The following is a 26,265-nucleotide window of genomic DNA, read 5'->3' as shown; positions in this document are numbered from 1 at the left end:
TATTGTTATTGTCAATAAATATTTTTTTATAACCCAATTCAACATTAGCAGGTAAATGTATGCGGTATTCAAAGGAATTTCGCTGCTCCTTAAATATACAATAAAATATACATAATAATGTGGTTAAAACACAATGAGTATAAAATAAACATATAGCATTGCAAATATAAAATCGCCTGGCTAGCAGAATAACAAATAATTCAAGAAATAAGAACGCTAAAGTTAAGAAATGTTAGGTACCTTGCAGGGCGTATCTCTTCGCACGGCTCTCCCCGAAGCCGACTTTATCGCGCACGCCACAGCGCGGCAGCGACATCACCTGCGTCGTCTCCTCGTCCAGCTCGCCTGCCATAAACACAAACACACATGTCACTGCGCCCTCCTTATATGTCCACAATATCATATACTTATCAACTCACGTTCTTATTCATTCCTTATAATTTAAACGCTACATCGGCACGAATTATATATCTTTTGTTAGTGCTTCGTCTATGTTCGTGATGCACATAATCTCAAGAAGCATTGTTTTAATTAAACATTCATAGATGAATAACAAATGCTTTTTAGACAAACAAATGTACTGTCGTACTGATAGATGTAAGGAACAAACTATGTACTCGTATTATTCGAGAAAACAACGAAGTAAGTAACAATAATAAGGAAAATCAAAGACAAAACTTTAACTTTTTGTTCTGTTAGCTAAAACGAAGGAAGTAATTACAAAACCACATTGTCAATTTAAGTAGCTATAACTTGCCTAACCAAGTCATCTGTAGACGTAGAAACGTCTGTGCTGTGCTTGAAACTAAGTAATTACAACGGACGCATGCCTACCTAAGGTTATTTGGTAAGTTATCGAACTAAGTCAACGGCACGGTCCGAGGTTCTAATCCAAATGAAACTCGTGAGCGGACTACTAATGAATAATGTATTAATGTGCGTCGCTGCGTTATTTGCTTACATAATATCAGCCGATACCAATAAACTACTTCTCGTGTCAAAGCACGTACGTGTCAGAAGATGTTTCAAATAGCTCCCCATGTAATTGTAAGGTATTTATTAGCTGATATGTGTGTTGTGTGGATTGGCAATTTGTTTGATGGCGGCTACGGAATCGGGGCCCAGGGCCGATAAATTGCAGGCCGAGGAGCTAACGAGCGGCTGCCTCGCGCCAGCGCAAGGCCAAGGCGGACCTAGTGGGCTACCATTACATAATTACGTAAACCCTTGTAATCCAAGAAATGCACGGTCACGCGCACGAGTCATCGAGTCGTCGTGTGTGCGGAATGTTTATTTCAATAAATCTAGAATATAAATAATTACTAACTTGTGCATAGTTTATATCTATATCTATTTATATAACGAAACCTTTAGATTTTACGCCTACTTACTTCAGTACTAAAATTTTAAATAGTTTTTTATTGATCACCAAAATAGATTTAATTGACAAAATACCACGACTTTTGGTGATGATGGTGGGTATAAAATTGTTAATTCATCTGACGAGCCGCTGATTACCTGTCGCATTGAGTCCAGCGAAGCTCTGGAACTCGGCAATGGCGCGGCGCCACGAGCTCTCGTCCATGATGTGTCCGCTGGACGGGTTGCGCACCGCCGGGCTTAAGTACCCGTACTGCGCCAGGTACATCTGCGGCAAACAAACAACTCGGTAAACCAAGGATACTTCATACACACACACCTTCATACACCTAACAAATAAAATGTCCCTCAAGCTTAAAATTATAAGATTTATGAGTTTAATCGATCATAAGATGAAACAACTTGGAGTAGAAAAAAAAAATAACAATGTATATGTAAGTATACTTTAGTTACTTCGTACCATTTTCACCTGTAGAACCTGTTTTTTTTTAACTTTCTAAATGCATAGTAGGTAAATCAGCGGGACAAAGAGTTCAAATTTCTAAAGTAGGTAAGCATTACTATATCCTGCGGGAAGTTGCTAATGTCTTTATATACACAATTTTTTATCACCTGGTTATCGCAAAAATACTGCCCATTGTTTATTGTCAACTACTTCGGCTCTGAGTAAGGTGTGATAACGAGCTGACGTAAATATTTAATCTCGCATCATCTTCAAGGAACAAAGCACGTTCGGAAAAAATCTTGTAATCTCTGTGACAGACACGACATCTGTGCAGTATAAAACAGGCTGACGCAACTAGGAACAAAATAAGTTTTGTATGGAACTTGTTTCGCAAATCTTTGCCAACGAAGAAAAATAAAACGTCAGTGCTATTTATTCTGTCAAGTTTACATCAAGTCAACTGTCAGCCTAATTGTTTTGTTTGTTATGAAGGCTTCAATTTCTTTATTATTTAGTGAAAATATCGAAAATAGTGAACCGTGATCAGAGTAAAGAACGAGTTTGTTACAATGCCACCGAGAAAACGGTTTACTAAGTGTGAAATATGTGGCAAGCGTGCCACTCGAGAAAATCACGAAAAAAGGGATTTTATGACGAAATTTCCCTTGGATAAAGACCGGTACGTATTGCTTTAGATACTTTTGACCTTATTTTGGTGCAGCAGGCTTTAAACACATCGAAAATTAGATATTTTATATTATTTTTAGTTGTGAACTAGGGATGTACTAAAACTATCGATAATTGTATGTTTATTTGTATATCAGTGTAAGTAATTAAATAAAATATGTGAAATTTCCTGAGAACTTGCATGCAATATGACACAAAAATAATTCGTCGAAGATTTTCAGTGGAAAATTATCTATCATCTATGCATTAATGGTCATTATTTACCATATATGATTTGATTTATAGATGCATATTAGCGCTAAATAATCAGTTGATCATCTCATTAGCAAACACTCGGAATATAAACTGTACATAACCAAGGCTGTATGTTTTCAGATGCAGGCAGTGGGAACAAAGACCTGATACATTTCCCATAGAAAAGTTACATTTATTGAAACATATATCTGCAGATCATTTTAAAAATAGTGCTATTAATAAAAAAAATAAAGAAAAAAAATAGTAAAGGATTTTATAATTACAATCTGAGTGTAACGAGGTATTCTAAAATAGAATCCTAGCGTAGTGAGGGATTCAATGTTAACGCCTATGGGTGATATTCCACCTATGCAATTTCTTTGTCCAATGTGTATTGCGTCTCACATTTTGATTAATGACAGAGTGAGACGCAATGACATTGGACCAAGAAATTGGATAGGTGGAATACCACCCTAAGGTGGAAATATTTTTGCTACCACGTGATAAATTTACATACTGCTTTTCACATCACCTGTGAGGAAATTATTATGGTACAAATAAATAAATAAATTAATGGTAAATAAATTAAATAATTTAACCTAAGAAGTATGCAAAACGAGGAAAAAAGTGATCCCTCCTAGTAGGGAAAAAAAGTGCTACTCTGATCCTTCCTAGTGGTGAATAACAACAAGATGTTCTAAAAAAAATCGAGTCCACATTAAGCTCGACCACGTATTAGTCCACTCATAGAACTATCCACTATATAACATACAACTTAAATGTGGACTCGATCCTAACTTGATTTCGAGTACAAAATTTGTAGACAAGAGTCTATATTTCAACCCTCCCCATTTTATCGATATCGATAAGAAACTCAAGCGTGTAGCGTACTACACTATTTAAATTGCTTATGTTGGTACTATGGTTCTTTGACAGTTCTTTGTCGTACATTTTGGTAATGATTTGCGAAACAAAGGGATTCCACTCGCTAGTATGGAAGTCCCGTCTCTTAAAACGTAGTCATTATATGCTCTTTGGTATAAAAAGGATTATGCGCTCATCAACCTCGTTTTATTGAAAAAAAATATAATGAGTTTTTTGTCCTCCATAAATAAAAATATTGAAGGCGGGATAGCCCCTTGTTCAATAGTAATATGATACTTTGGTACGTGGAAAACTTATAGTATATTACGATACAAGTGCGAAAAATAGGAAATTCGAAACCAGTGGCGATAAATTAAAACACGACCGAATCGACACGAGTTGCAAATTACCTATTCGCACATGTATCATACAACGTTTTACAGTACATATGGACCTTTAAATGTTCGACATAGTAACGTAATATGCTAATTTTCGCACTAGTGCGATAAAGTAGCACATTATGTACTGTAATAGTACCATATGTACTGTAACTATGTCGAAAATTTAAGCATTCGCAAAAATAAGCGATGTTCAGCTTTAAGGCCCCGTGCATTCCGAGTCTTCTCAATCTCACTGAGCGTAAGCGTGAGTGAGATGGCTGTACAGCCTGTGCCATGCCCGCGATCACGGATATCATGTTTTTGAATTTTATTTTATTTGTATGTTTTAACCAAAAAAAACCGATGAGTTCAATCAAAAATAAAATTGTGTTTCTTAGATGCATTTTTTTTTACCTTTTATGCAAGTATATTCGTGATTTTTTTTTTCTTAGAGCGAAATACAACAAATCAGGTTTCGAATAAATGAAGTTACTAGAGAAAGCCCTCAACATCGCTCATTAAATTTTTGGCAAATGTATTGTGATCTAATAAAGCGCTACGACTTTTCAAAAACTGCCGGCTGAACCTACTGCACCGTAAGTAGGTAGATTTTAATGTCTATGTATGGAGTGCGGATATAAGGCTCAGCCATGGACGACCTTGCGCTGTGGCAGGCGTGCGACGCATTGCAAGTGGCGCGCACGCATCTCGGACCGGCACGACACCGCCAACCGCGGCAGTTAGCGCCCGCCGCGCGGGAAGAGCTTTTGTTCACTGCCAACGTATACACGGCTCGATAATGAACACTTAAGTCGTGACCAAACGAACTTTACATGTGTATATACTGCTTTAAAATATTTATTTCCTACAACTTTTATTCATACGTGGAGGCTAATTATGAATATTTGCTTAGTTTGTAATAAAACATTCATGACACTAGTGTACGCAATCGTAGCGTGATAAATTGATAATCTTCTTCAAGTAATAGGTGTCATTCAATGCAAGATATTTCCTTCATAAGTATTCAAGCATTTGCTCTGTAATGAGTCTATGTATTAAGAATTGTTAATAATGATACCATCAAGTTCATTAACTTTGAAGCGCAAGTACATCGTCAGTACAAGAGCGCATATTTTGGGCGCGCATACTCACGTTCACGTTACTACTGCGGGCATTGACTTTCATGCAGTATCACTTTATGCTTTAAACATAGCACGCATCACTATGCCTTTCCTGTGCATTTCCAAGAATAAATACTCCATTTTATACGACCTGTTCATGGTAACCTTTAGGTACATGTATGTATATACTTTAGTGTTAAAGTTAAGGCTCATAAACCAGACTAAGCCATTCGACAACCTTTACTTTGGGGTCATCTATTAATTACATCACACTAAAATCTACGTTTTTTGGCCCCACATTTCGCAAACCCCTCCCCCTCCCCTGGTGTGACGTCACATTTTTGGCAATTTTGTTTCAAAGAAATCGGCGAATCGAATTAGGTACTATTAATATTTTATCAAAATATTTTTGACAAAAGAAATATTAGTAATTATAACACAAAAACGACAAGGAAAAAAAATTAACCGCATAAAACGATTATCGTTTAAAAAACTCGCTATTTAATTATACAGGGAATAAAAATATTTTTTTTTTCCTCCCCCTAAACGTGTGATGTAATTAATGGATGACCCCTTTTAATCTTGCCGGGTCTAACAAACAAGCTAAGACGTACCTGTTTCAAAACTCCATTCAATATGTTCCTCCACCTTACAGAAAACCGCAGCCAAATAACACTAGTGTTGTGTTCGTGCCGGTGAGTATGGTTGCCAGTGCTCAACGAGGGTGCGGAGTGTTAGGGTCGGCAACGCGCATGTACGCCTGTAACTCCTCCGGAGTTACAGGCGTACATAGGCTACGGAGACTGCGTACTACAGACGGTCGTATGCTTGTTTGCCAACGAAGTAGTATAAAAAAAGCTTGTAGCTCCACATATGTATGAAATTTTTACCAAGAAGGAATGTATCTTTGCGAAAACTCTAAAACTGTAACTGTATAATAACACTTGCACTGTCTGTGCTATCAAAATCGTTGCAGACTTATCTTGGTCTAACTCTATTCAGCCATTTAAAAAAAAAAAACTTTTTTTGAAAACTTAATGTTATTTTTAAAGACCTATCTAATGATGTGTCACCAATTGATTTTTACTGTTTTTACTTTTTAGGGTTCCGTAGCTCAAAAGGAAAAAACGGAACCCTTATAGGATAACTCGTGCGTCTGTCTGTCCGTCTGTCATAGCCTATTTGCTCCGAAACTATTTTATTTTTATTTTAGTAGGTAACATATATGGAGTGCCACTTAATAAAACTTAGGGTTTTTAGTCGACTGCGGAACCTTAAATTCCTTCAAAAACATTTTCTAAAAGGGAAGTATATATTCACCTCGAAAGAGACAGATATATTTCCTTTATATATTGTATTAATCTTTATACTTGAATATGTTATGTTAAAATATTATGAGGTACTGAAGAACATATAAAATGAAACGTTATGCCCATATTCGTGTATCGGACTTTGGGTAGCCAATGTCTTATAAACCGATATGTCGAAGATGCTTGATAAAAAAGCTCTTGTTAGTGGATAAGAAAGTAATTTCACTCTTAAAATAATGTCATCGTATTAATTAATAAGATTAATGTCAGTGTGAGTGTATCTGGGTCAGTATGGGCCGAGATTTGCGAGTAACGGTCGCAGGCTGTGCAGGAGCCGGCGTGCCCAGCTCGCGCCCCACATACCTACTTACTGGCGCGAATATTTTGGCCTACACTCGGCACGGCACGCCTGGTAAACTCAAGACCTCGGCTTCCTATAATGAATGATAAAGTATCACTCAAACGTTGTAAGCACTTACATAGAAAGTGTGCCATAATAGGTACGTAGCTACATACAATACATACCCAATTTTTGTATTAAGGACCTACTACACGTTTAATAGCGACCGTAAATAATTGAGTGTTCATTTGTTTGTGAATTGTTTACCCCCATATATACATAGAAATATAAGTCATAAGTTGATATATATACGACTTTATTGGCCATATAATAAGGTAGTGTATACATATTTTGGCACTTATTTCGTATCGATATTTTCAGACGTGACTGTACCTATTTCAGACTTGAAGTTTGTAGTAGTTTGCTGTCTGTCTATTCGATTTTGGTTGAGTCATACATTTTAACGGTAAAGTAAAAGTAAGTAGGTAGGTAAGTACATAAATGTGGTCAGTAAAACAAACAATGACACACTTGCTCATAGATTCTTGATAAGTAGGTAATAATAAAGGACATTTTCGAACCTTGGAAAACATAGGTAACAAATTTCTTTCCCTTCCGCTTCTCCCAGTCCAGTCTATAAAGTATTATTATAAAAAGTTTCTGATTCTGACATCGTAGATAGACACTGCAATGCTTCACAGCGTGATTGTTCATTGTTTAGGCCCATATATGTACTATTGATTATTTATTAACTAGTGGCTCTGTCAGTTGTAAACCCCTCGAACCCTTATGGCTCCGCCATTTTGAATAAATTCCGAAAACTGAAGTGACAAATAAATAATGCATATAATTACCGAATCTAGTCAGAAAATTTCACAAGAATCGGTTCAAAAAAGCTACCTGTAGTATGAACAGTGGATGCATTTTTGCCCAAGTTGAATCGGAGACTACATAGTAAGTAAGCAATAGGCTACAATGTGGCTGGTTTATTATTATTTATTCAACTGAGTAAAAAAAAATCGAGACTGCTATGATTAGTTGCAGGTAAAATATTGCAGCACCGTGTCATGGCATGCGGGCATTTAATGACGACCACAAACTGCGCTCATCATCCAGCCACCGGCGGCCATTACGTACCCACGTATTACGTTTGTATTTTTGCCTGACTAAACACACACATGAACGATTACACGTGCCACATTATAAATTACTTACATATTGTAAAGGAAGAATGAAATTATTGCACCTACCTAGTTGTATGTGGACATTTCTAATAGCGATATGTCGTTGTTTACCAACAACAATCAACTTATTGAAAGCTGAAATGGTATGTAGGTATATTGAAGTTCTAGTGTACATACATAGTTCAATCTACCAACTTAAATAGTAATGGTTAGTGGATACAATAAGACAATTAAGCTTACATTACCTAATTGTTTATATATATAAACATTATAAATATAACTATTTATAGAAAAGCAAAATTTTATAAAGCAGGTCCACTTTCTATAATTTTAAATAGTCATAATAACTATAGGTATAATCGCAAAGCGGCGTTAGCATAATTTTAAGCGCAAAGTTAAAATTCGCCATGCAGGGTTATGTTATAGTAGTTATCTGACAGACAGAAACTTATTTATGAATACTTCATTATGAAAGTACAAAATAAATCAAAACAATAAAAAGGCAATAAACGAGACAAGTCATTCATAAATTCTATGTATACCTGTTTTTGGTGTTTACAAGAAGTAAACAAAACTATTGCTTTACAGTTCGTTCGTTCGTTCGATGATCAAAATTGAATTTGCTACCTGAATTCTAAGTACAGTCAAGTGTAAAAATATGGGTGTACACATCTTACTCAAAAATATGTCCCATAGCATCTTATTCCAGTGTAATAAGAGCGCAGTAGCAGAATTATGAGGCGATTTATTCGATACATATTTTTGCACTTGACTGTACGTGAATCTAATTACATTTTCGCCGCTTTATGGGAAGGTATTGAATAAAGCGCCACTTTAGATAGGTACCTCGGCTGGTTTAGATGCCCCCATGATGTCCAGCGTTCAATGTTATTATTGCCAAGAGCACGACACGCTACCGCTTTCAGGAAGTATTTAAATAGATACTACAATCTTTTCTAATATACTTTACATGGAGAAACCACTCTCGTCGTCTATTCTCGGTATAATATATCTATCTAGTAGCGTCTTCGTATTCAGCAATGAAGTGGAGGCTTGGGTCGCCATTTCGCGATATTTTTATACTAAATATTTCGTTTCAATGTGGCATACATTTCGTGGCGTTCGCATTCAGTGGCGTCATTATAAAATATGCTGCCCTATCAATGTCGGCCAATAAATAGCAAATGGATTAAGCTTGTTATAATGCTAATGACCTATTACATTACACTACACGTCCTCCGCCTACGCCACCTCAGCACGCAACCATTTTCTAGTCAATATTTTTTCATCATCAACATCATCTTCCTGCAGAAGAAAAAAATACTGCAGGTCCTTAAAAACGCTTCGACCATAACTTTTACCACCCGAATAAAGCCTTTCAGATGTTTACTAAATAAATAAATAAATAATAAATATTATAGGACATTATTACACAAATTGACTAAGTCCCACAGTAAGCTCAATAAAGCTTGTGTTGAGGGTACTTAGACAACGATATATATAATATATAAATATTTAAAAATACTTAAATACATAGAAAACACCCATGACTCAGGAACAAATAACAATGCTCATCACACGAATAAATGCCCTTACCAGGATTTGAACCCGGGACCATCAGCTTCGTAGGCAGGGTCACTACCCACTAGGCCAAACCGGTCGTCAAAACTTACTACATATGTAGCTCATTATATATGTTCAAAAGTACCTACTTAAGGTGTCGTACTTAATTTATTCCAAATTATAAATCTGTATCACGCAGTTGCATCCGATTGCTAGGTAAATAATGAACGGGCACGTTTAAACCATCCTACATACCGATGGGATGACTGCACATTTCGCTGCGCCACTGTCAGCTCGTGGACTTGCTAATTTTTGCCAAGTTTGCATAAAATAAATATCTAGACCATGAGCTGTTTATGAGATTACCTATACTGGTATCTTAATAGTAGGTGCACTACACAATTGTGTCGTGATGGTGCGCGCACGCAACGCTGTGCGCTTCACCAAAGAGGCACAATGTGTGGACAATGGCAATGAGCCCTTATTATATGTAGATACTCGTACAATAATGATTTACTTTTTGGTCTGGCAATAGTCGTGTACCGTAGGGAATGTAATATTATGTAACAAGTTGTTTGCATCATTTGAAGCTCGTAAGTAATAGGGCGGCGTGCTTTATCCCTTTGGCATCGCTTACCTACTAATAATTACTTACGGTAATTTATTCGCGATGGTAGCGTAAACGGTTTCAGGAATGTGGGTATTAGCTATGCGATGTAAACAAGGAAACATCAGTAATTATCGGAAAAACAGTAGGTATCACGAAGATCATTTACAACCGTACACATGTCAAACGATTTATTCTTAAATCATGTTTTCATCTATGCCATTTCTGTTATTATTATGTTGTATTTTTATGTAGTGAATTTATAACTCGCCATATTGTAACTATGAATGAAATGTTATTTGATTAAGAACGTAGTTTTGACACCAACATTTCTGTAAAAAGGAACAGCTATCAGCTTGTGGAGCAGCAGAGTATCGTTTGGCCGGAGAAGCGGGACGCACGGACATCGGCGTCGCTGCTCTGAGCTCATTCATCCGCGCATGCAATGGATAATTGCACCAGTAATTAGCTTCAATTACGATGTGATTGTCAAAAGATTAAAATAGAATCAATCGCGTGTGAACCTCTACTTTTCCGTAGTAGAATGTAGAAAATGTTGATATTTTTTCTATTGTTGATCAAGCGAGTTTGCCCTTTGTCCGTCGTCGGCACGTTGGGCACGTGTTGAGAGCACATTGTTAGTTTTCAGTGATAATAGGTTTTAATCTCCTAATTGCCGCCAATCATTTGTAATACACGTGTTAAAGGAGATGTTTCCAAGTTTCTGTAGGTAGGCTAGGTTGTAGGTTGCCGCCTGTCAACTACCAGTAGTAAGTACATGTAGCGACATGTCTGCTTTATATTATTAAGGGCCTATTTCACAATGTCCACATAAAGTCCTGAATAAGCAATTTGCCACTTATCTGACGATCAAAGTCAATTTTGGCGTTTTACAATCTTCAAAAAATAAGCTTAACTTGAAGATAAAGTGTTAAGTTTTGCATGAAGGTTTATCTAGCAGTTAATTTATTTGTTAATTAGCTATCCAATTACTTTACTCGGACATTGCGAAACAGGCCCTTAGTATTATTTGTTCAGATACATAGATACCATCAACATTTCTAGAAAAAACACGCACAGAAAATCGAGAACTCATTTTAACCGCTAGCACATCCGTCCTAAGTTTTGTCATTATGTGACCTTGAAACGGTGTTCATGGTGATATGATAGGGATTTAATTGGCCACTATTACGATATGTCAAATTATAAGTAGAGCACGCCAATGTACGGGCAGCGATGTGATGTTTGCAGCGAACAATGGAACGGCAGCGACCGTGGCGCGCGTGCCGAAGGTCGCGGGCGCTTCCTGCGTGCGTGCCGCGCATGCGGCCGCTGTCACCACGCCGCCATACCCTCGTCTGCACGCTACACCACCGTCACCACCGCCCCACTAAGCTCACACCGTCCATCCCTAAACGAACTAGAACGTCGTTCATATGACATTGAAAATAACGGAAACCGTTAGTTTTAAAAATGAACTGCAATATTAGGGTATTAGCAGGTGACCGGGTCTCTTTTTGTCTCAGACGATTTGAGGCTACGGGCCATTGTCAATAAGTGTGTCGGTGACTTAACGCCTGGCCCGCTCTACAATTATTCGTGCTCATCGCGGCTACGATTTACCGGTTCACTGTTTAAAATACATAGGCAAGAAGATCACTTACACATTTCAATTTTCAAAACCTTTCCTTTACACTCCTTTTTTGAAGAACCCCATACTGTATCCCCTATGGAAAACCTCGACAGGAAGCTCATTTCACAGCCGAAGCGTCAGCGGGAGGAAATTCGTCTTAAACCGCACAGTACGCGACCATTTAGGTTTTGTGTTTGTTTGATGTTTTACAGTTAGTATTTTTTATCGTGATGGTGTAGCGAAAAATTAGTCCAACCATGAGCGTAGCGAGTCTTTTAATAGATATAAAATACTTCTTCGGATATATATTTTTTATAAAGATATTTTCCAAAATTATGCGTAAAAAAATATATATTTTTTTCTTTTTTATAGTCCGTAGTTCCTTATTTTCCATTTCAAATTTAATTATTCTACATCTTACGCACGCTTGAGATAGCTGACGCTTCCACACCGTTGTCACCGTAACCTTACTTTAATCTGCTGCGAAATCTTAAAAAAAGCTTTTCACAGGATCGTGACTCGTGACTAGGGTTAAAAGACTTTAGTTGGTAGCATTGTACGCTTAAATATGTTATTTTTGGTCACGTTTTTTCACGGAATGATGGTGCTACGATGTCGAGATACGAGATTTCTGAAACGTCGGCGCGATGCGGGAGAACCACCGGCGCCTCAAGCAACTGATTGCTGCAGAGCGATACAAAATGTTCGACCTGCGACATTTACCAGGCGTTTGTCGCATTTGCACGTACTCGTATACATATTTATACATTTAGGGCATTTTAAAACATTAACTCGCACAAAGAATGTGCCTCGCGAGTTCATTGTACTTCTAAGCCATAGGAAATTTTACGAGAGATGTCCGCTCGACGAGACACGAGTCGAATTTTTATATCGCATTAATCGAGTCAGGTAGGAGTGATGAAAACAAAGAGCATCAGGTTCTTGGCACTTTCTGGCCGGGCCATTGTTCTCCCGCTGGTCAGGAGAATGACCCTCCGCTTAAGGGCACCTGGGGTTTAACAGTACCTATTTACGAAGGAAAATTGTGTAAGTACGTGTATAAGTAACATTAACTATCCATAATGCATATCTGAAATGCAAATTCTTTAAGACGATCGTCACAATTGTAATTAAAAAAACATTATTAAAGAATAGTAAATTACTATAAAGGCCGGGGAACAAAGGGTTACAGGCCAAAGATAAAGACCCCGTTTCTCGTCGAAATTTGCTTTTCTCGAACATGCAATGAAGAAAAAAATTGTAGCCAATTTGTTTTATTTGTATGTTTATATAGTAAAACAAATTATACGAACCTACTACTATTTATTTTGATGGTTGAATGCCAAGTCGTTGTATCACAGTTTGACGTTTAAAAACAAAAGGAGGCTTTACAGGCTTAGTTGTGTAAGACTATATGAAATTCCTTTACATATCATCGCACTGGATACGGAGTATTTCCGGACTTCATTTGAAGTAAATCATGTCAATATTTCTTTAAAAGTTTAAGAAAATGCTATATTAACAATTAATATTCGTTATTTTGAATAAGTATTTTGTGTTCAGCCTCATTTTATACACTTTCATTTAACTTCACAGCGTACAATCGTCCAGATCTTGATTTGTTCAAACCTTGTAATTTAAATTTGAACCACTTCCCAATGTTTGATTGAACTGAAATTTGGCATGCTTCCGTATATCCGATGACAATACAATGATATGGTAACATGGAGCTGATCTGATGATGCAATCGAAAGATAGTCAAAGGAGCTCTTCGATAAAAAAAACATAAACACATTAATTTTAGGCTCATTAAGTCATTATAAAGACCTCGAGTAGTGCTTGATATACATGCAAAGTAGAGAAAGTATAGTACAATCTGCAATAAAAGTGTGTATTTAAAAAAACTTGTAATGGTAACTTGTTCAATACCTACCCATACCAAACATCAGGAAACAGAATGGCATTACGATTCCGTGACTAAAGACGATGTGGCGCTGATGTTGGTGATGGTGTGGCGTAACCTAGTAACGGTTTCTGCATTTCAATACTTCTTTTATTTGATAGTTATATCACTGCATTGAAATGTATGAGTACGAGCAGTAGCTATAGGTACGTTATCTTTTGTAGTTTGTAAGTTCCGAGTATTAAGTACTTCTACTTGTAAACCAACGAGGTTTTTCCCGTGCAGTTTAATAACTATAAGTACCTATGTATAATCTTCTTCGTCAATAATTCCATCTTACTCACCAATAACAAGTTTCCTAATCACACGTCAATAAACCGGTCTCAATGTACAATGATGGCTATCTTCCGTGAGCTGTTCTTTGTTTTAATACTATCCACTAATAAATGATCATAAATTATGCTAAATATTGTCGCAAAGAGTCTTAAAGGGCCTACGACGAGTTTACAAAAACAAACTTTTTCATTACAATATCAAAAAGTATTAAGGTGACATTCGTATTAAATCTACTGATTATTTGCAGCATACTGATGCAATATTGCAGCGCTATATTACTGACGACTGCTTTGCTGCCGCAAATGTCAAAATTCCGGCCAGCAACATCGATTTTGACACTAGCGGCAGTAATACAGTCTGTAGTAATGTCGCGCTGAAATACTGCTGCAGTCGACTGCATTACTGCAGGAAACGTTAATAGGTAAAATTTCACGTTTCCTGCAGTAATTTCCTCCGGTTCCGAACGTTACCTTTAGTTAATTAAAGAGATTGAATTTTCACTTTAATAACTATTTTAAGTTCAGTATCAAACAAGGTTAGTAGGTAGAACTGTCACTACCTTGACATGGCAATAGCAATCGCTCATTATTTGTTGTGAAAAGAGCTAATCAATTACTGACTATATTGCAACGAAATCTTATTATTGAAATTGTATTATTTCGCTACTAAGTTACGCTTTTCACTTATGCCATTTAACTGTTATTTTGAACAAAAATAAGATACCGTGAGCATTATACGAAATAACTTTGTAAAAGTGTTAGAGGTAGAGAAAGAATTAGCCAGATAACTGTTAGATAAAGTGTTATTTCATTTATTGCTACTAAACGAAGGTAAAGCTAGCTAAGCTAGCACATGGCCGCTGGTCGGTATGCCCTCTATGGCCCAGAACTTGGCGGTGAACTGGCTTAGCGACTGGTTTACTGACTCATGTTAGTATTTTCCAAGAAACGAACTTGGTATTTCATTGGCAAGGATTTCCTTTTTGCGTTAAATTTAAAATCCGTGAGTTGTATGATCAAATGATCATGGGTTAATCGCAAGCCCGCAGATTTGCAAGGTGCTCAAAAGAGGTTAAAGTCACACTGTTTAGGGCATTTTGCACTTCCCTCTAAACTTGCAATTTGTGGGCGCAGTATACGCAACGGGCATACGGGGCCCTTAGGGTCCAGTACAATAATGCGTTCCGGGTGCTGATGGGGCTGCCCCGTTTCTGTAGCTTTGGGGATGTTCGTGACGGCGGGCGTGGACTGTTTTTATACTACCATGCGTGCACGCGCAGCATCCCTGGTGCGCCTGGTACGTGGCAGTCCCAACAGCATCCTACGAATGATAGCGGATAGGGTTGACTGTCCCTACTTGTCTCACTGTGAGGGATTGCATTCCCCCATCAGTGTTGTTTTATTTTAAATTAATGTTTGCTGTACCTACTAACCCCTTAGTTTGTAAGTTCTACTAATAATAATATGTGTCCATGTGTTACATAAAATAAAAATATTCATTAATTAATTCATTAATTTAATGCCTAAAGATAATTTTGTCAAAGCCGAATTTTTGCATGTACGAGTGGATACTGGATACACACACAGGTAGGTACTTTATTTGTAGTTTACATAGTTATGGATAACCGACAAACAAAAATGACGCAAACTCATTGACTCTAATGACCAATATCCTGCTAAGGTGTAGCGTGTATTTCATGTTGTGGATATGATTCATACCTATAAGGTATTACGCAAACTAAATGAGAAGACAAACAAACTGTTTTAGAGTGGTCGGTGATGGCCGGCTTCTTATCGCGGCTGGTTGTGAACTCACTATGAATGAACGATGCTGTTACTATCTACTCCAACGTAGGTGCGGAATACTACACCGATTCAATTCAACAAGTTTTAAAGACGCCGTTTCATTTTCTCGGAATCAATGAGTCAGCGGAGAGGATCTTGCGAATCGAGTCATTTCCGATTCCGATTTTAAATTGTCCTGACTCGTCTATTTTTTAACATATTTTCGGAAATATTTATTGCGCGTATAAAAACGCGAACATCAAATGTGGGTCTCCATGCATTAGGTCTAACAAGTGTGGGCTCAATATCACTGATATTATACGCTTTTCAGCAGGGACATTTTATTGATTTAAAATAATAAACAACAATATTTAAATGAAATAATCAATGCTGTCTAAAATAAAACATAATAATAAAGTGCTATTAATGATAGAAACTATAGCGGACTCACCATGGCGTTGTCGGTGCCAGCGAAGGCGGGCGCCGCGCTACCGCGCGCGAGGAGCGCCAGCGCGGTCAACACCGCCACTCCTATCCGCAACGTGCTCCTCAGGCTCACGAACGCCATGTGTCTTGATGTTTTGCTTGTTTTTATTGTTAGCGATAAGTACATTAGTACTTTATTCTAAATGCACCTTCAATTATCACTAGGCCAATTAATTCTTAATTGGCATTACACTTGTAAAAATAGTTATACTTGAGTTTCGTTACTGGATAAATTATCTCTTCATAGCTCGGGCGTAGTGATATGCTTGAACGATGTTGTTGAGTGTATGCTATCTGTAACAAATAATTTTATATTATATCATATGTTGTACAAATCTAAAGTAAAGTTTGTAGAGATGGAATTTGTTTGCATACTTATTTACAGCAATGCAAATTATGCATTATATTTAACAATATTTGTAAAACGTCTACATTTTCACTAACACTACCTCTATATTTATTAAACTGATGTATAAGTTAGAACACATCAAAATCATGATCTATGTATTTTAGTATGCTTTAAAGTTTTTGAAACATATCTATTGGCTAGACGCTAATATTAGTTAAATCTGAAATGAGCCCTTGGTAAGTAGATATTATCAGTAGCAGAAACTACCAAGTGGATGGGATGTTATAATGATCTACACACGCTCTACTCTCTAAGTACATTAAAAAATTAAAGTTCAAAGATGTGTTCTTATAATTTTGAACATCCCACCGGCTTAGCTACTCTCTGCTGTTGACTGTATAAAGTTACTAACAATGTGATGACCTACATACCCACTAGGAACCGATTCACCGCGCGGGTGCGCCCACAAACATGATTATCGTTCTAAAAGATTATTACTGTTGTAGACACTTTCGTTAAGTATGGAACAGCGACGGTGCTGGTTATTAACACATATAGACCGATAAACCAAAACCGATTATAGCTAAAATATACTCTAATAAATATCTTACTTATCAGGGACTAGCTTCGCTTTGACAATGAGGTGCACTCATTGTGAAGACAACTGAAACACTGAATTTTCACCTAAAACCTTATCTTTCTTATCTTGATTATAAATTACGCACACTTTCATGGGTAGGTACGAGTACCTATGTCAAGGAGTGAGACAAAATTGATACAGACATATTAAGCATGATAGTAAAAGTGTAATGCCCGCATAACTGCAAAGTAGAATAGGAGCAACTTGTCTATTGCATCAACTATTTTTTATTTATGTATAATGGTTTGTTTATTTACTGTTTGTATCATTTATTGTTTAGCGACAGTAGATAAAAGCGGTTGCAGCTGCAGCGGGGTTAGGGGGTACGACGACGAGGTTTCGGAACCGAAAGTTCAAATCTGATAGAGGTGTCGCCAGCAATGTTCCGCTCGCTTAAGCGTGTCGGAGGTGACGGTTTCACCGTCGACATTGGAATCAATTCTCTTACCTAACTTTAAATATTTTTTATATATAGGTGTGCTTAGCTCTTGACTACTTTGACCAGTGTTTACAAATTTTGGCACTGATTGATTATAGAACAATTATATTTTGCGAAATGTATTCAAAGACGCAACGTTATAGTGAATATAAATTCTACCTGTACCCCTAGTGTAAATAAATTCGATTTCGAAACGTGACGTACGCGTTTGCGTTTAGTCTCATTTTGTATTGGATTTAGAAAGAGCGCGCCAAGCGGGACGTTTTGGAAACTCAAAATCCTATACAAAATGAGACTTAACGCAAACGCGTTCGTCACGTTATGATGTCTATCAAATTTACACTAGGGGTACGGTTAGGTGTTTAAGACGGGGGGCGACGATCTTACGTCGCTAATTGTCGTTTCCTTTATGACGAATGCCATGATAAAAAGTGGGTGTTTCTCTAGTGAATAATGACGGAACTAATCGATAGATAATTTGCTCTTTGCTGAAATTTAGCGCTTGAGTTTGTTTAAATAATAAGTTAAACACTTCTATTGTAAGACAAGAGTTCGTTTTTTTAGCAAGGTTGGAGCATATAGGTATATTACTCGTACAAACGATTTCATAGAGTATTCCTATAATTTATAATTAATGAATTTGTGTATTGTCATTATTTAACTATACAAACAGCTCAATTCAACATGGTAACACACGGGGCTTTGTTCTCCCTAAGCTAATTAGTAATAACAAGACAAATAAAACCGCAGTGCCACGTGTCGCTGGTTGGCGGCGCTCGCGCATCTCTCGGGGCTGTGCCCGTGGCCCTGCGTCTACGCCTTTCCTTCTTCCGGACGCTCGCGCGCAATACTAATGAGATGAGCGTCACCCTGGCCATCTGCATTCCACTTATGCCTGGATCACACCTAACGAGTACAGTGGCGAGGGATTAAAATGTAACTCGGCTGAGAGAGTAAAATGTCTGATTGCCTGTTTAGCCCCAATTTTAATTTTTGTGGCAAGTCAATCAGATTGTTCAATGACAACGTGCGCGAAAGCTTAACTTACCTAATCATGAACGCAAAGAAATCATTCGAAAATATAGGAAGCATCTTAGTACAACTTCTAAAAGAGGGGATTCATAAACGTATTTGGATGAGAACTTTTTAGAGATTTTAAGGAGTCGTGAGTCTGGTGCTACGAGCACTGTTATTAGGGAATCGCAATCAACTCCCATTACTTAAAAACAGACTGATTACCAGCGAATTACCTTAAATATTTAACCAAATGGTGGGTAGTATAAACTTTGCAGCGCAGATCAGGCAGTACGCAGGGCAAGCATAGTCTACACCCAGCGAGTCAGTCAAGACAATTCGAGTTTAAGTTATTACCTAGATCTGTATCCAATATGATACTGAATTGACCTGTATGATCGAGACAGTGTGGGGAGCGAGGGGGTTGGCCCTCGGTCTAGTAAAATGATTGGGGACCGAATGTCTGTCTCAGCTATTTTCTCGGCCGAGTACCCGGCGATTGCCACCATTCGATTGGGTGTGGTGTGATCCAGGCATAAGGATCGGCAGCGTAATTTGTAATCAGAAACTAAAATATCTGATATAAACAACACGTATTAGAAAAAAGTCACTTCTGTGGACAAATAATACAATACATTTTTTATATTTGTATATTAAGTAGCTACTAAAAAAATGTATCCCGCTACTGTAGCTTTAGATTCCCTTGACTTATTTCCGATGCCTACATGCAGGAAATAAGCCGACGAGTTAAGGGCCTGTTAACAACCAAAGTCTTTGATGTTACTTAAACAGTTTTTAAGAAAAACTCTTTAAAAAAATACCTTAATATTCATTATATTTCAAAGACCACGGCCACGGCCGTACTCGATACATGATTGAACGAAATCGGCTCGACAGAAAATAATTGCATAGATTGGTCTTAAAATTTATTGTCTTTATTTTTTTTGATTTATGAGTCTGCAAGTAAAATCACAATTTCAAAACATTTTTACCTAAACCGCTAACGAGTAATATTACACAAACAATCCACATTTCTTTTATTTTATTTGTTTTCTTATTATTCCCTTGCCCACGTCCAGTAACATGCGACAATCTCTCATTTACTCCGATACAAACAGACAGTGTGCGCGTTTTAGGCATTGACAGGCTCTTAAGCGTAGGTACTATAAAATGTGTATGACCCAAGAGTATGCTGTGTCCGGTCTGACTACAAGTAACTCCACGGTCACTGGAACTTGAAATGTTCTACAAATAAACATTATGATTCACCAGAAAGACACCTCGAGAGGTCACACGAGACGCGATGTTTACGTCATTTGATAGTAATCACTAATTGCTTCCAAGCATCTATATTTTATTATAAATCGTGAACCACATAGATGACGTGTGATTACCGTAGAAAATATTTTTATGTAAAATAATTATGGTCGTGTTTGACTCATTGTTTGACTCGTGGTTGCTAAAGTTCATGATTACAGTTAACCTAACATTATAAACAAGATAATGTGTGAATCACTTTTAAGAAGCTAGGGATCTAGACTTGGATACAAAAAGAATGCTAAGAACTTATTAATTTAAAGGATTTCTCCTAGTTAGAGATGACTCACGCTAGACCGGGCCGGGGCCGGGCCGGAGCTTCTTTTTTTATGGAAAGCACCACGTGATCACCGATCAGGCGTCATAGAAAATAACGTGTTGGATGCCTCGGCCCGGGCCCGGGCCGGTTAAGCCGGTTTAGCGTGAGTCATCCTTTAACCGTTGAGTACGTGAGAGTGAAAGTGAAAGATACACGGTACTCATGAGCAACCTGAATTTAACCACTCATTTCTTAGGCCAAAAGAAGGAAAAAATGTTACATGTACTTTACACAAAATAATGTTTTTTGTCTTGTATTTTCGATTTTTTTAATATACCTACTTGGACATAAAAAGTAAATGTTATTTGTAAAAATGTTCTTAAAACTAATCGTTACTTTGTTCGTAAAATATTTTGACATATATCAATAAATATATTTATAACACGTCCCATAGTAGCAACATCGCCATAAAAAAGGTGTTTCGCACTAAGTAACAATAAATAGATGTTTTTTATTGGTATTACTCTGAAACTAGGCGAATTCCAGAAAAGTTTATAGAACATTTTAGTCTTTAAATATGATCAGGAAAACATTGTAAAAATCTTTCGGGCTCCTCGTGGGCACCATGTATAAGTAATAGACAAGTGTAACAACATACACGTACAACTAGATTCAGGATATTAGACAAAATATGTCCTACTATATTTTAGGCAAATATTTTTTTTTGTCATAAATAGGGAAAGAATCTGAATTGACAATCGTAGTATGTAGAGACTCAACAGATTAATGGAAATCGCCACATTTATTTTCATCTTAAGCGACATAACTACGATGATCGTCTTAGCATTTATCTAATTTTCACCCCTCACCCGACCCTAAGTTTGGAAAAAACACAATTAATGACTTTCCGTGCCTAATCTTAAGAAACCAATCGTATTCCCAAAAAAAATACACGCATTTGTTGCTGACTGTACCTACCTCATGTACATTGTCCGTTTCGACGACACGTCATCTCTCATCCTCAAACACTTTTGGACAACCCAAAGGTATGTGGTTGTTTTGTCACCATTGATTAAAAATACAATAACCGAAGTCATGACAAGGAACCTACTGGTTTCCAGAAGTAAAAACCTACTGTGCGGGTTCGATGCACAAGCTCATGACTCATGCAGCCTCGCTCACGCTGTTGACAGGGCAAACGGTTTTAAGAATCAACTGTTTATTTACTGTGCCACTTTACACACCTTATACTTACACGTTTGTATGTATAAATCCAACCTAACATGTCAAAATAACTAAAGCAAAGCAGATAACTATAGCCATGTTGTCAACACCGCATTTATGTAGTTTGTGTACTTTGTGTTCTTTAACACATAATCTAAGATCAGTCCTTATCAGCGAGATAACTACAGATACACAGAGACGAATAACCTCGATTCGCGGAAGAGTTTAAAAATTTTGTTTTTTCTTAGGCTTTGTCAGGTAATACAATTATAGGTAGTCGCCCCTAAGTTACACTAAATTATATTATAATCATGATTAGACAAAATAATATACCTAGGTTCATTAATGCCGTTAAAAATTAAAGAATATTTTTTGACTCGTAAAAGGGAGCTAGGATACCTTGAGTCCATATATGCTAGTTTTGCATCAACTTGGCAAGCCACAGAGTGTGGGCGCGCCACCATAAACGTGAATGTACGTGATTCTTATAGTGGAGCCTCCACACTTTGTCGCTGCAAGGCGGTGCGGGGTTAGCTTAGACAATTTTAACTGTCGGTTTTATATTCCAAGTTGCATTTATCTGTAAATCTGCTGCATTTAAGTGGGTACAGTACAGTCAGCATTAATAGATACAGATACAGACACTCAATTGTTTTGTATCTCGATGTGTAAAGTTATTAGAGATTGCTAGATAGGTACCTTTGATGCATAGTCTCATCCGCTACTATCAATGCTGACTGTACACCGAATCAAAGCTAACAAGTTTCAGTAGGCAATTATGCGTAAATAGGTACGTATATTAAATTTAAGGAATGTCAGTAAATGCCACAACTAATATTGCTTATCATTATTTAATAGACAGAACTGAAGTGAACACCTATGTATGGTACGCCGATATGATAAATGAAAAGAATTTTATCTACTTGCCTGTTACTTGCTACTGCTTGCAGTCCTCGAAATCCTTACTACTTGAAACGTCGAAATGTATGTTTTCGTTTCACTAGCGTGATTACGATCAAAGCTTTACTAATCGCCAGAATTTTACCAACGAAAATTAAGTTGTTAAAGTTGAAACATATATCACAGCACACTCGTCGAAGGCACCAATGATCTCCCGTTGTTCACTTTTTTCTTTGCAATTGCACGAAATATCAAAGAAAATGTGTGCTCGACGCGTGGCGGGAAATGTGACTGCGATCGTTGCGCCCTCGGCACGACCTACCGCAGCCCGCGAGGTTGGGAGAGCGAGTGTGCGGCGCGCCGATAACCGCCGCTTATAACGGCGCCCGGCGCACCCCGCACCGCCCGCGCCGAATCCGCCGCCGCAGGAGCCGTCGACGCCGCCGTCGTCCCGCCCGCCCTAAACTTTAACTTGACGAAAGCTCGCCCGCGGAAAACTCCATTTCTTACAAAAATATAGTCCACTGTGACTTCCAGGTTTTTCCACCGTTTTAAAACATGAATTCAAACGAAAATATGTAATTGAATTCATGCTGGTTGAAAGTGAAATTTCTTTCGCCAAAACGGTGTCAATTTTAGAGTACAGTCACGTCTGAAAATATCGGTTCGAAAAATGTGCCAAAAATATGTATACACTACCTTAATATATGGGCAATAAAGTCGTGTATACCTATTTTTGGCACTTTTTTGTATCGATATTTTCAGACGTGACCGTACAGAACCGCGTGTAGACAACTAGTGTAAAGTTAGATGAAGTACATAATGATTTATATTTATTTATTTTATTTATTTATATCCATATCGTGTTAGTAACATACTAATACTTATTACTCAAATACACTATAAAACTTAAAACCTAAATCTAAAAATAAATAATACTAAACTTAAAATAAAATACTAAAAAATATCCCCCTGCGGCATGGTGCCGTAGATACTGGCAGCATTTCCTCGCTGTATTGCAAGACTAATTCTTTGAGCGAGGAAGCTGCCAGCTCTGCGGTCGCCGGTGACTTCTGCTAACCTTTTTGAAAGGTCCTTAAAGAGTTTAAGGGCACTTGGACCCCACGGGCCAAGGGTCTCGACGCCAAAAGGTATGAAATTGTATTCGGCGCCGAGCGGGCGGAGCCATGGTCAGGTGGAGCTGAGTGGACTGTAGGTATTTATAGTTAAAAGATGTACTAGGGAAAATAAAGATTTATTTCAGCTGAAATAAATGGAAGCACGTTACATTTCGAAGGTATTATGAAGAGTGTTTCTATAGTAACAAAAATCAATAATGTCATAGTTTTTAAATAAAGAACATTTAGTTTATTTTTAATGTTGCTAACATTATTGCGCCTCGAGAATAAAATGAAATCCTATTAAATTAAAAGCGTATTAACATGAGCAACATTTAACATAAGTTAACAAGATATGCATAGTATACTAGAAGATAAGATAAACTTAAAGTTACATTTATGTTACGCACACGCTAAACATGTTATAATATTACAATAGTACATAATTAACATAATCTTTACAATTAGAATTCATTAGGAATAGGATTGCATTTTCGGAAAATTAAGTTTATGCGATACTTAAATAAAGGCCGAAGTGGTTAACCATGTATGGGTGGTCAGCATTTCTTGCCCATTTTTTTTTTTGGAATCAGTAAAGTTTTTTATAATTTTCATGTCATAAGTAGGTTATATACTATATATTCATAAATAAAATATTGATAATTTTTAAAACAATTGTCTGACATGAACAAAAGTATCACTATAGAAGTGTTGTTTGGGTTATCAATGTTATGATATAGTCTATTTATTTTAGTGTCGCGTGGTATTTTTCCAAACGTTAATAAACCAAATTTGATTTAATTTTATTATATTTTATTGCATAAAGTTTTTTAACTGCTTTACATAATGAATACTATGTGAAAAAAGTAAAAAAATAAATATTTAATTCAGTTTTAAAGTAATATTTTAAGGAGGCTACTATTGCACATAATCCAATAGCCGGCTTTCTCTGGCTTATATCCGGGTACAAGGTAGTATAATATTTATTAACTTGATGGGTACGGTGACAAGTGTCATCTTCATATAATGTATAACCTAAAAACGCGAAATCTCGCAAATTTGTATAGAAATGACACCTGTTAGCGTACCCATCGAGTTTAAAAAATACTATAATTTCTAAAAAGGTCGTAAAGCCAGAAGTCAGCCGGGGACTACTGACCATAGGATTTAAGGTTTTTTAATGAAACGTAATTCGCTAAATCAAAGTACTCTCAAATATTTACATTGTTATGAATCTATCTAAATAAAATACATTATATACCCAGTATCCAGTAACTCTGTAAGTTATTTTTTAATATGGTTGACGACTGAAAAATTAAGTGCACAGGGGCTGTTTAATAGCAAAACCCCCTTTCACTATAATTAATGAAATATATAAAAAAAACTATTACTTTTTTCTCTTTACAAAAAAAGTAACTATTGTTTTCATTTGGTCAATTTGTGGGCAAATTAGATGATCTTGAACTTAGAAATTTTGTTCAAAGGTTGCCCACTGGTATCTTTACCCCATACAGATCATTAATATAATATCATAGGGAACTTAAAATTTCACATAAATATTGTTATTTTCAAGCACACAAAGCGAGGAAGTCCATTCATTAAAAAATGAAGCAATTGGTCACCAATTATCCTATAATTGAAATAATGTAGGTAGAGAGAAAAATAACAGACCACTAATTGCACATCTACATGCAACTATCGGATATAAGACAATTAATTTGTCTTGAGTACTTTTGCTAGGTTGTTGATGTAGATATATTTAACTATTCGTATTTTATGAACAGTTAGCAAAACATAGTATGTATGCAGGGTTGCTAAGCTAATAGTTTAACTGACTGTACTGACGAAGTGCCTAAATTGGCGCAGACTTGTTTGACGTGTCCAAATTAAAAGTACTAAGCGATTCAGTTCGTTTGTTCGTTTACTCCAAGCCGTGTTCAACACGAACGTTGACCAGCCGATGACCACTCCACCAATTAAGTTGCAGGCGCCCATAGGATACGGAGATTTCTTACCATCAGGCGGTCCGTGAGATTATTTACCATCGACGTTAATTATCGCCTATTCTGCCAATGTTTTAACAAGAAAGTTGTCTTCAGTTCGAACTAGGAAACAAACCTATTATTTTATGACTTTTTTTTGTTTGTTTTTTAATAGGCGCAGCAATATATCTAATCCTTTAATTAGTTTTTATAGCTCCAGTTCATAAAACAAACGAAATAAAGCAAACACAAGATTTGTATGCAAAACTTAAATTCGTTGTATTTTTTTTTACATAAACTAATTTCAAGACTAGATATACCTTATATCTTATTGTAAGTACAAATTTTCAGAGCAATCTAGCTAGTAGTTTTAAGATGACAGTATAACTACGTTTGTATGGAGAACCGAGCTTGCTGGGGACCTTTAAGTAGTCGCACAACTATTATAAACTGAAATAGATATCATACAAAGGCTCCTAGCTTTTAAAAGATAGCATACACCACAGATTTTGGCACGGATACCGCCATGGCCAGGTGGTCTTGTGGTCAGACGCGGGTTCGATTCCCGCTTCGGCCACTGGTGGACTCGGTCACTTTTTCTTTATTCTATCCTTTATTTTGCGATTATAAGAAATTAATAACGCATATCTCCTAAATTGGTTACTTTCACCCTAAAACACTGTGAAAACAAATTTCATGTCATTCCTGTAACTGCAACCCGTGCGGACTTTCATGCGGTTAACCCATACTATGTATGAAAATTGAC

General features: G+C 36.9%; 1 protein-coding gene across 9 annotated transcripts in view; it reads right to left on the bottom strand.

Annotated features, from left to right (window-relative positions):
• Positions 1-22,757, bottom strand: part of LOC133522042 (matrix metalloproteinase-14) — a 33,816-nt gene extending 11,059 nt beyond the window's left edge. For all 9 annotated transcript variants that reach the window (XR_009799986.1, XR_009799988.1, XR_009799992.1 and 6 more), the window contains exons 1-4: positions 22,423-22,757; positions 16,223-16,547; positions 1,519-1,648; positions 241-345 (exon numbers count right to left, since the gene is read on the bottom strand). Coding sequence is in view for 2 of the 9 variants with exons in the window: in XM_061857221.1 (XP_061713205.1) it covers positions 241-345; positions 1,519-1,648; positions 16,223-16,384 (397 nt within the window). In the remaining 7 variants the exon portion in view is untranslated. The remainder of the gene's footprint in view (positions 1-240; positions 346-1,518; positions 1,649-16,222; positions 16,548-22,422) is intronic.
• Positions 22,758-26,265: the final 3,508 nt, after the last annotated feature.

This window comes from Cydia pomonella, chromosome 1 (assembly GCF_033807575.1).
Source record: "Cydia pomonella isolate Wapato2018A chromosome 1, ilCydPomo1, whole genome shotgun sequence".
Classification (NCBI taxonomy): domain Eukaryota; kingdom Metazoa; phylum Arthropoda; class Insecta; order Lepidoptera; family Tortricidae; genus Cydia; species Cydia pomonella.
The sequence above is the reverse complement of the archived record's forward strand: the minus strand, read 5'-3'. Positions and strand labels throughout refer to the sequence as shown.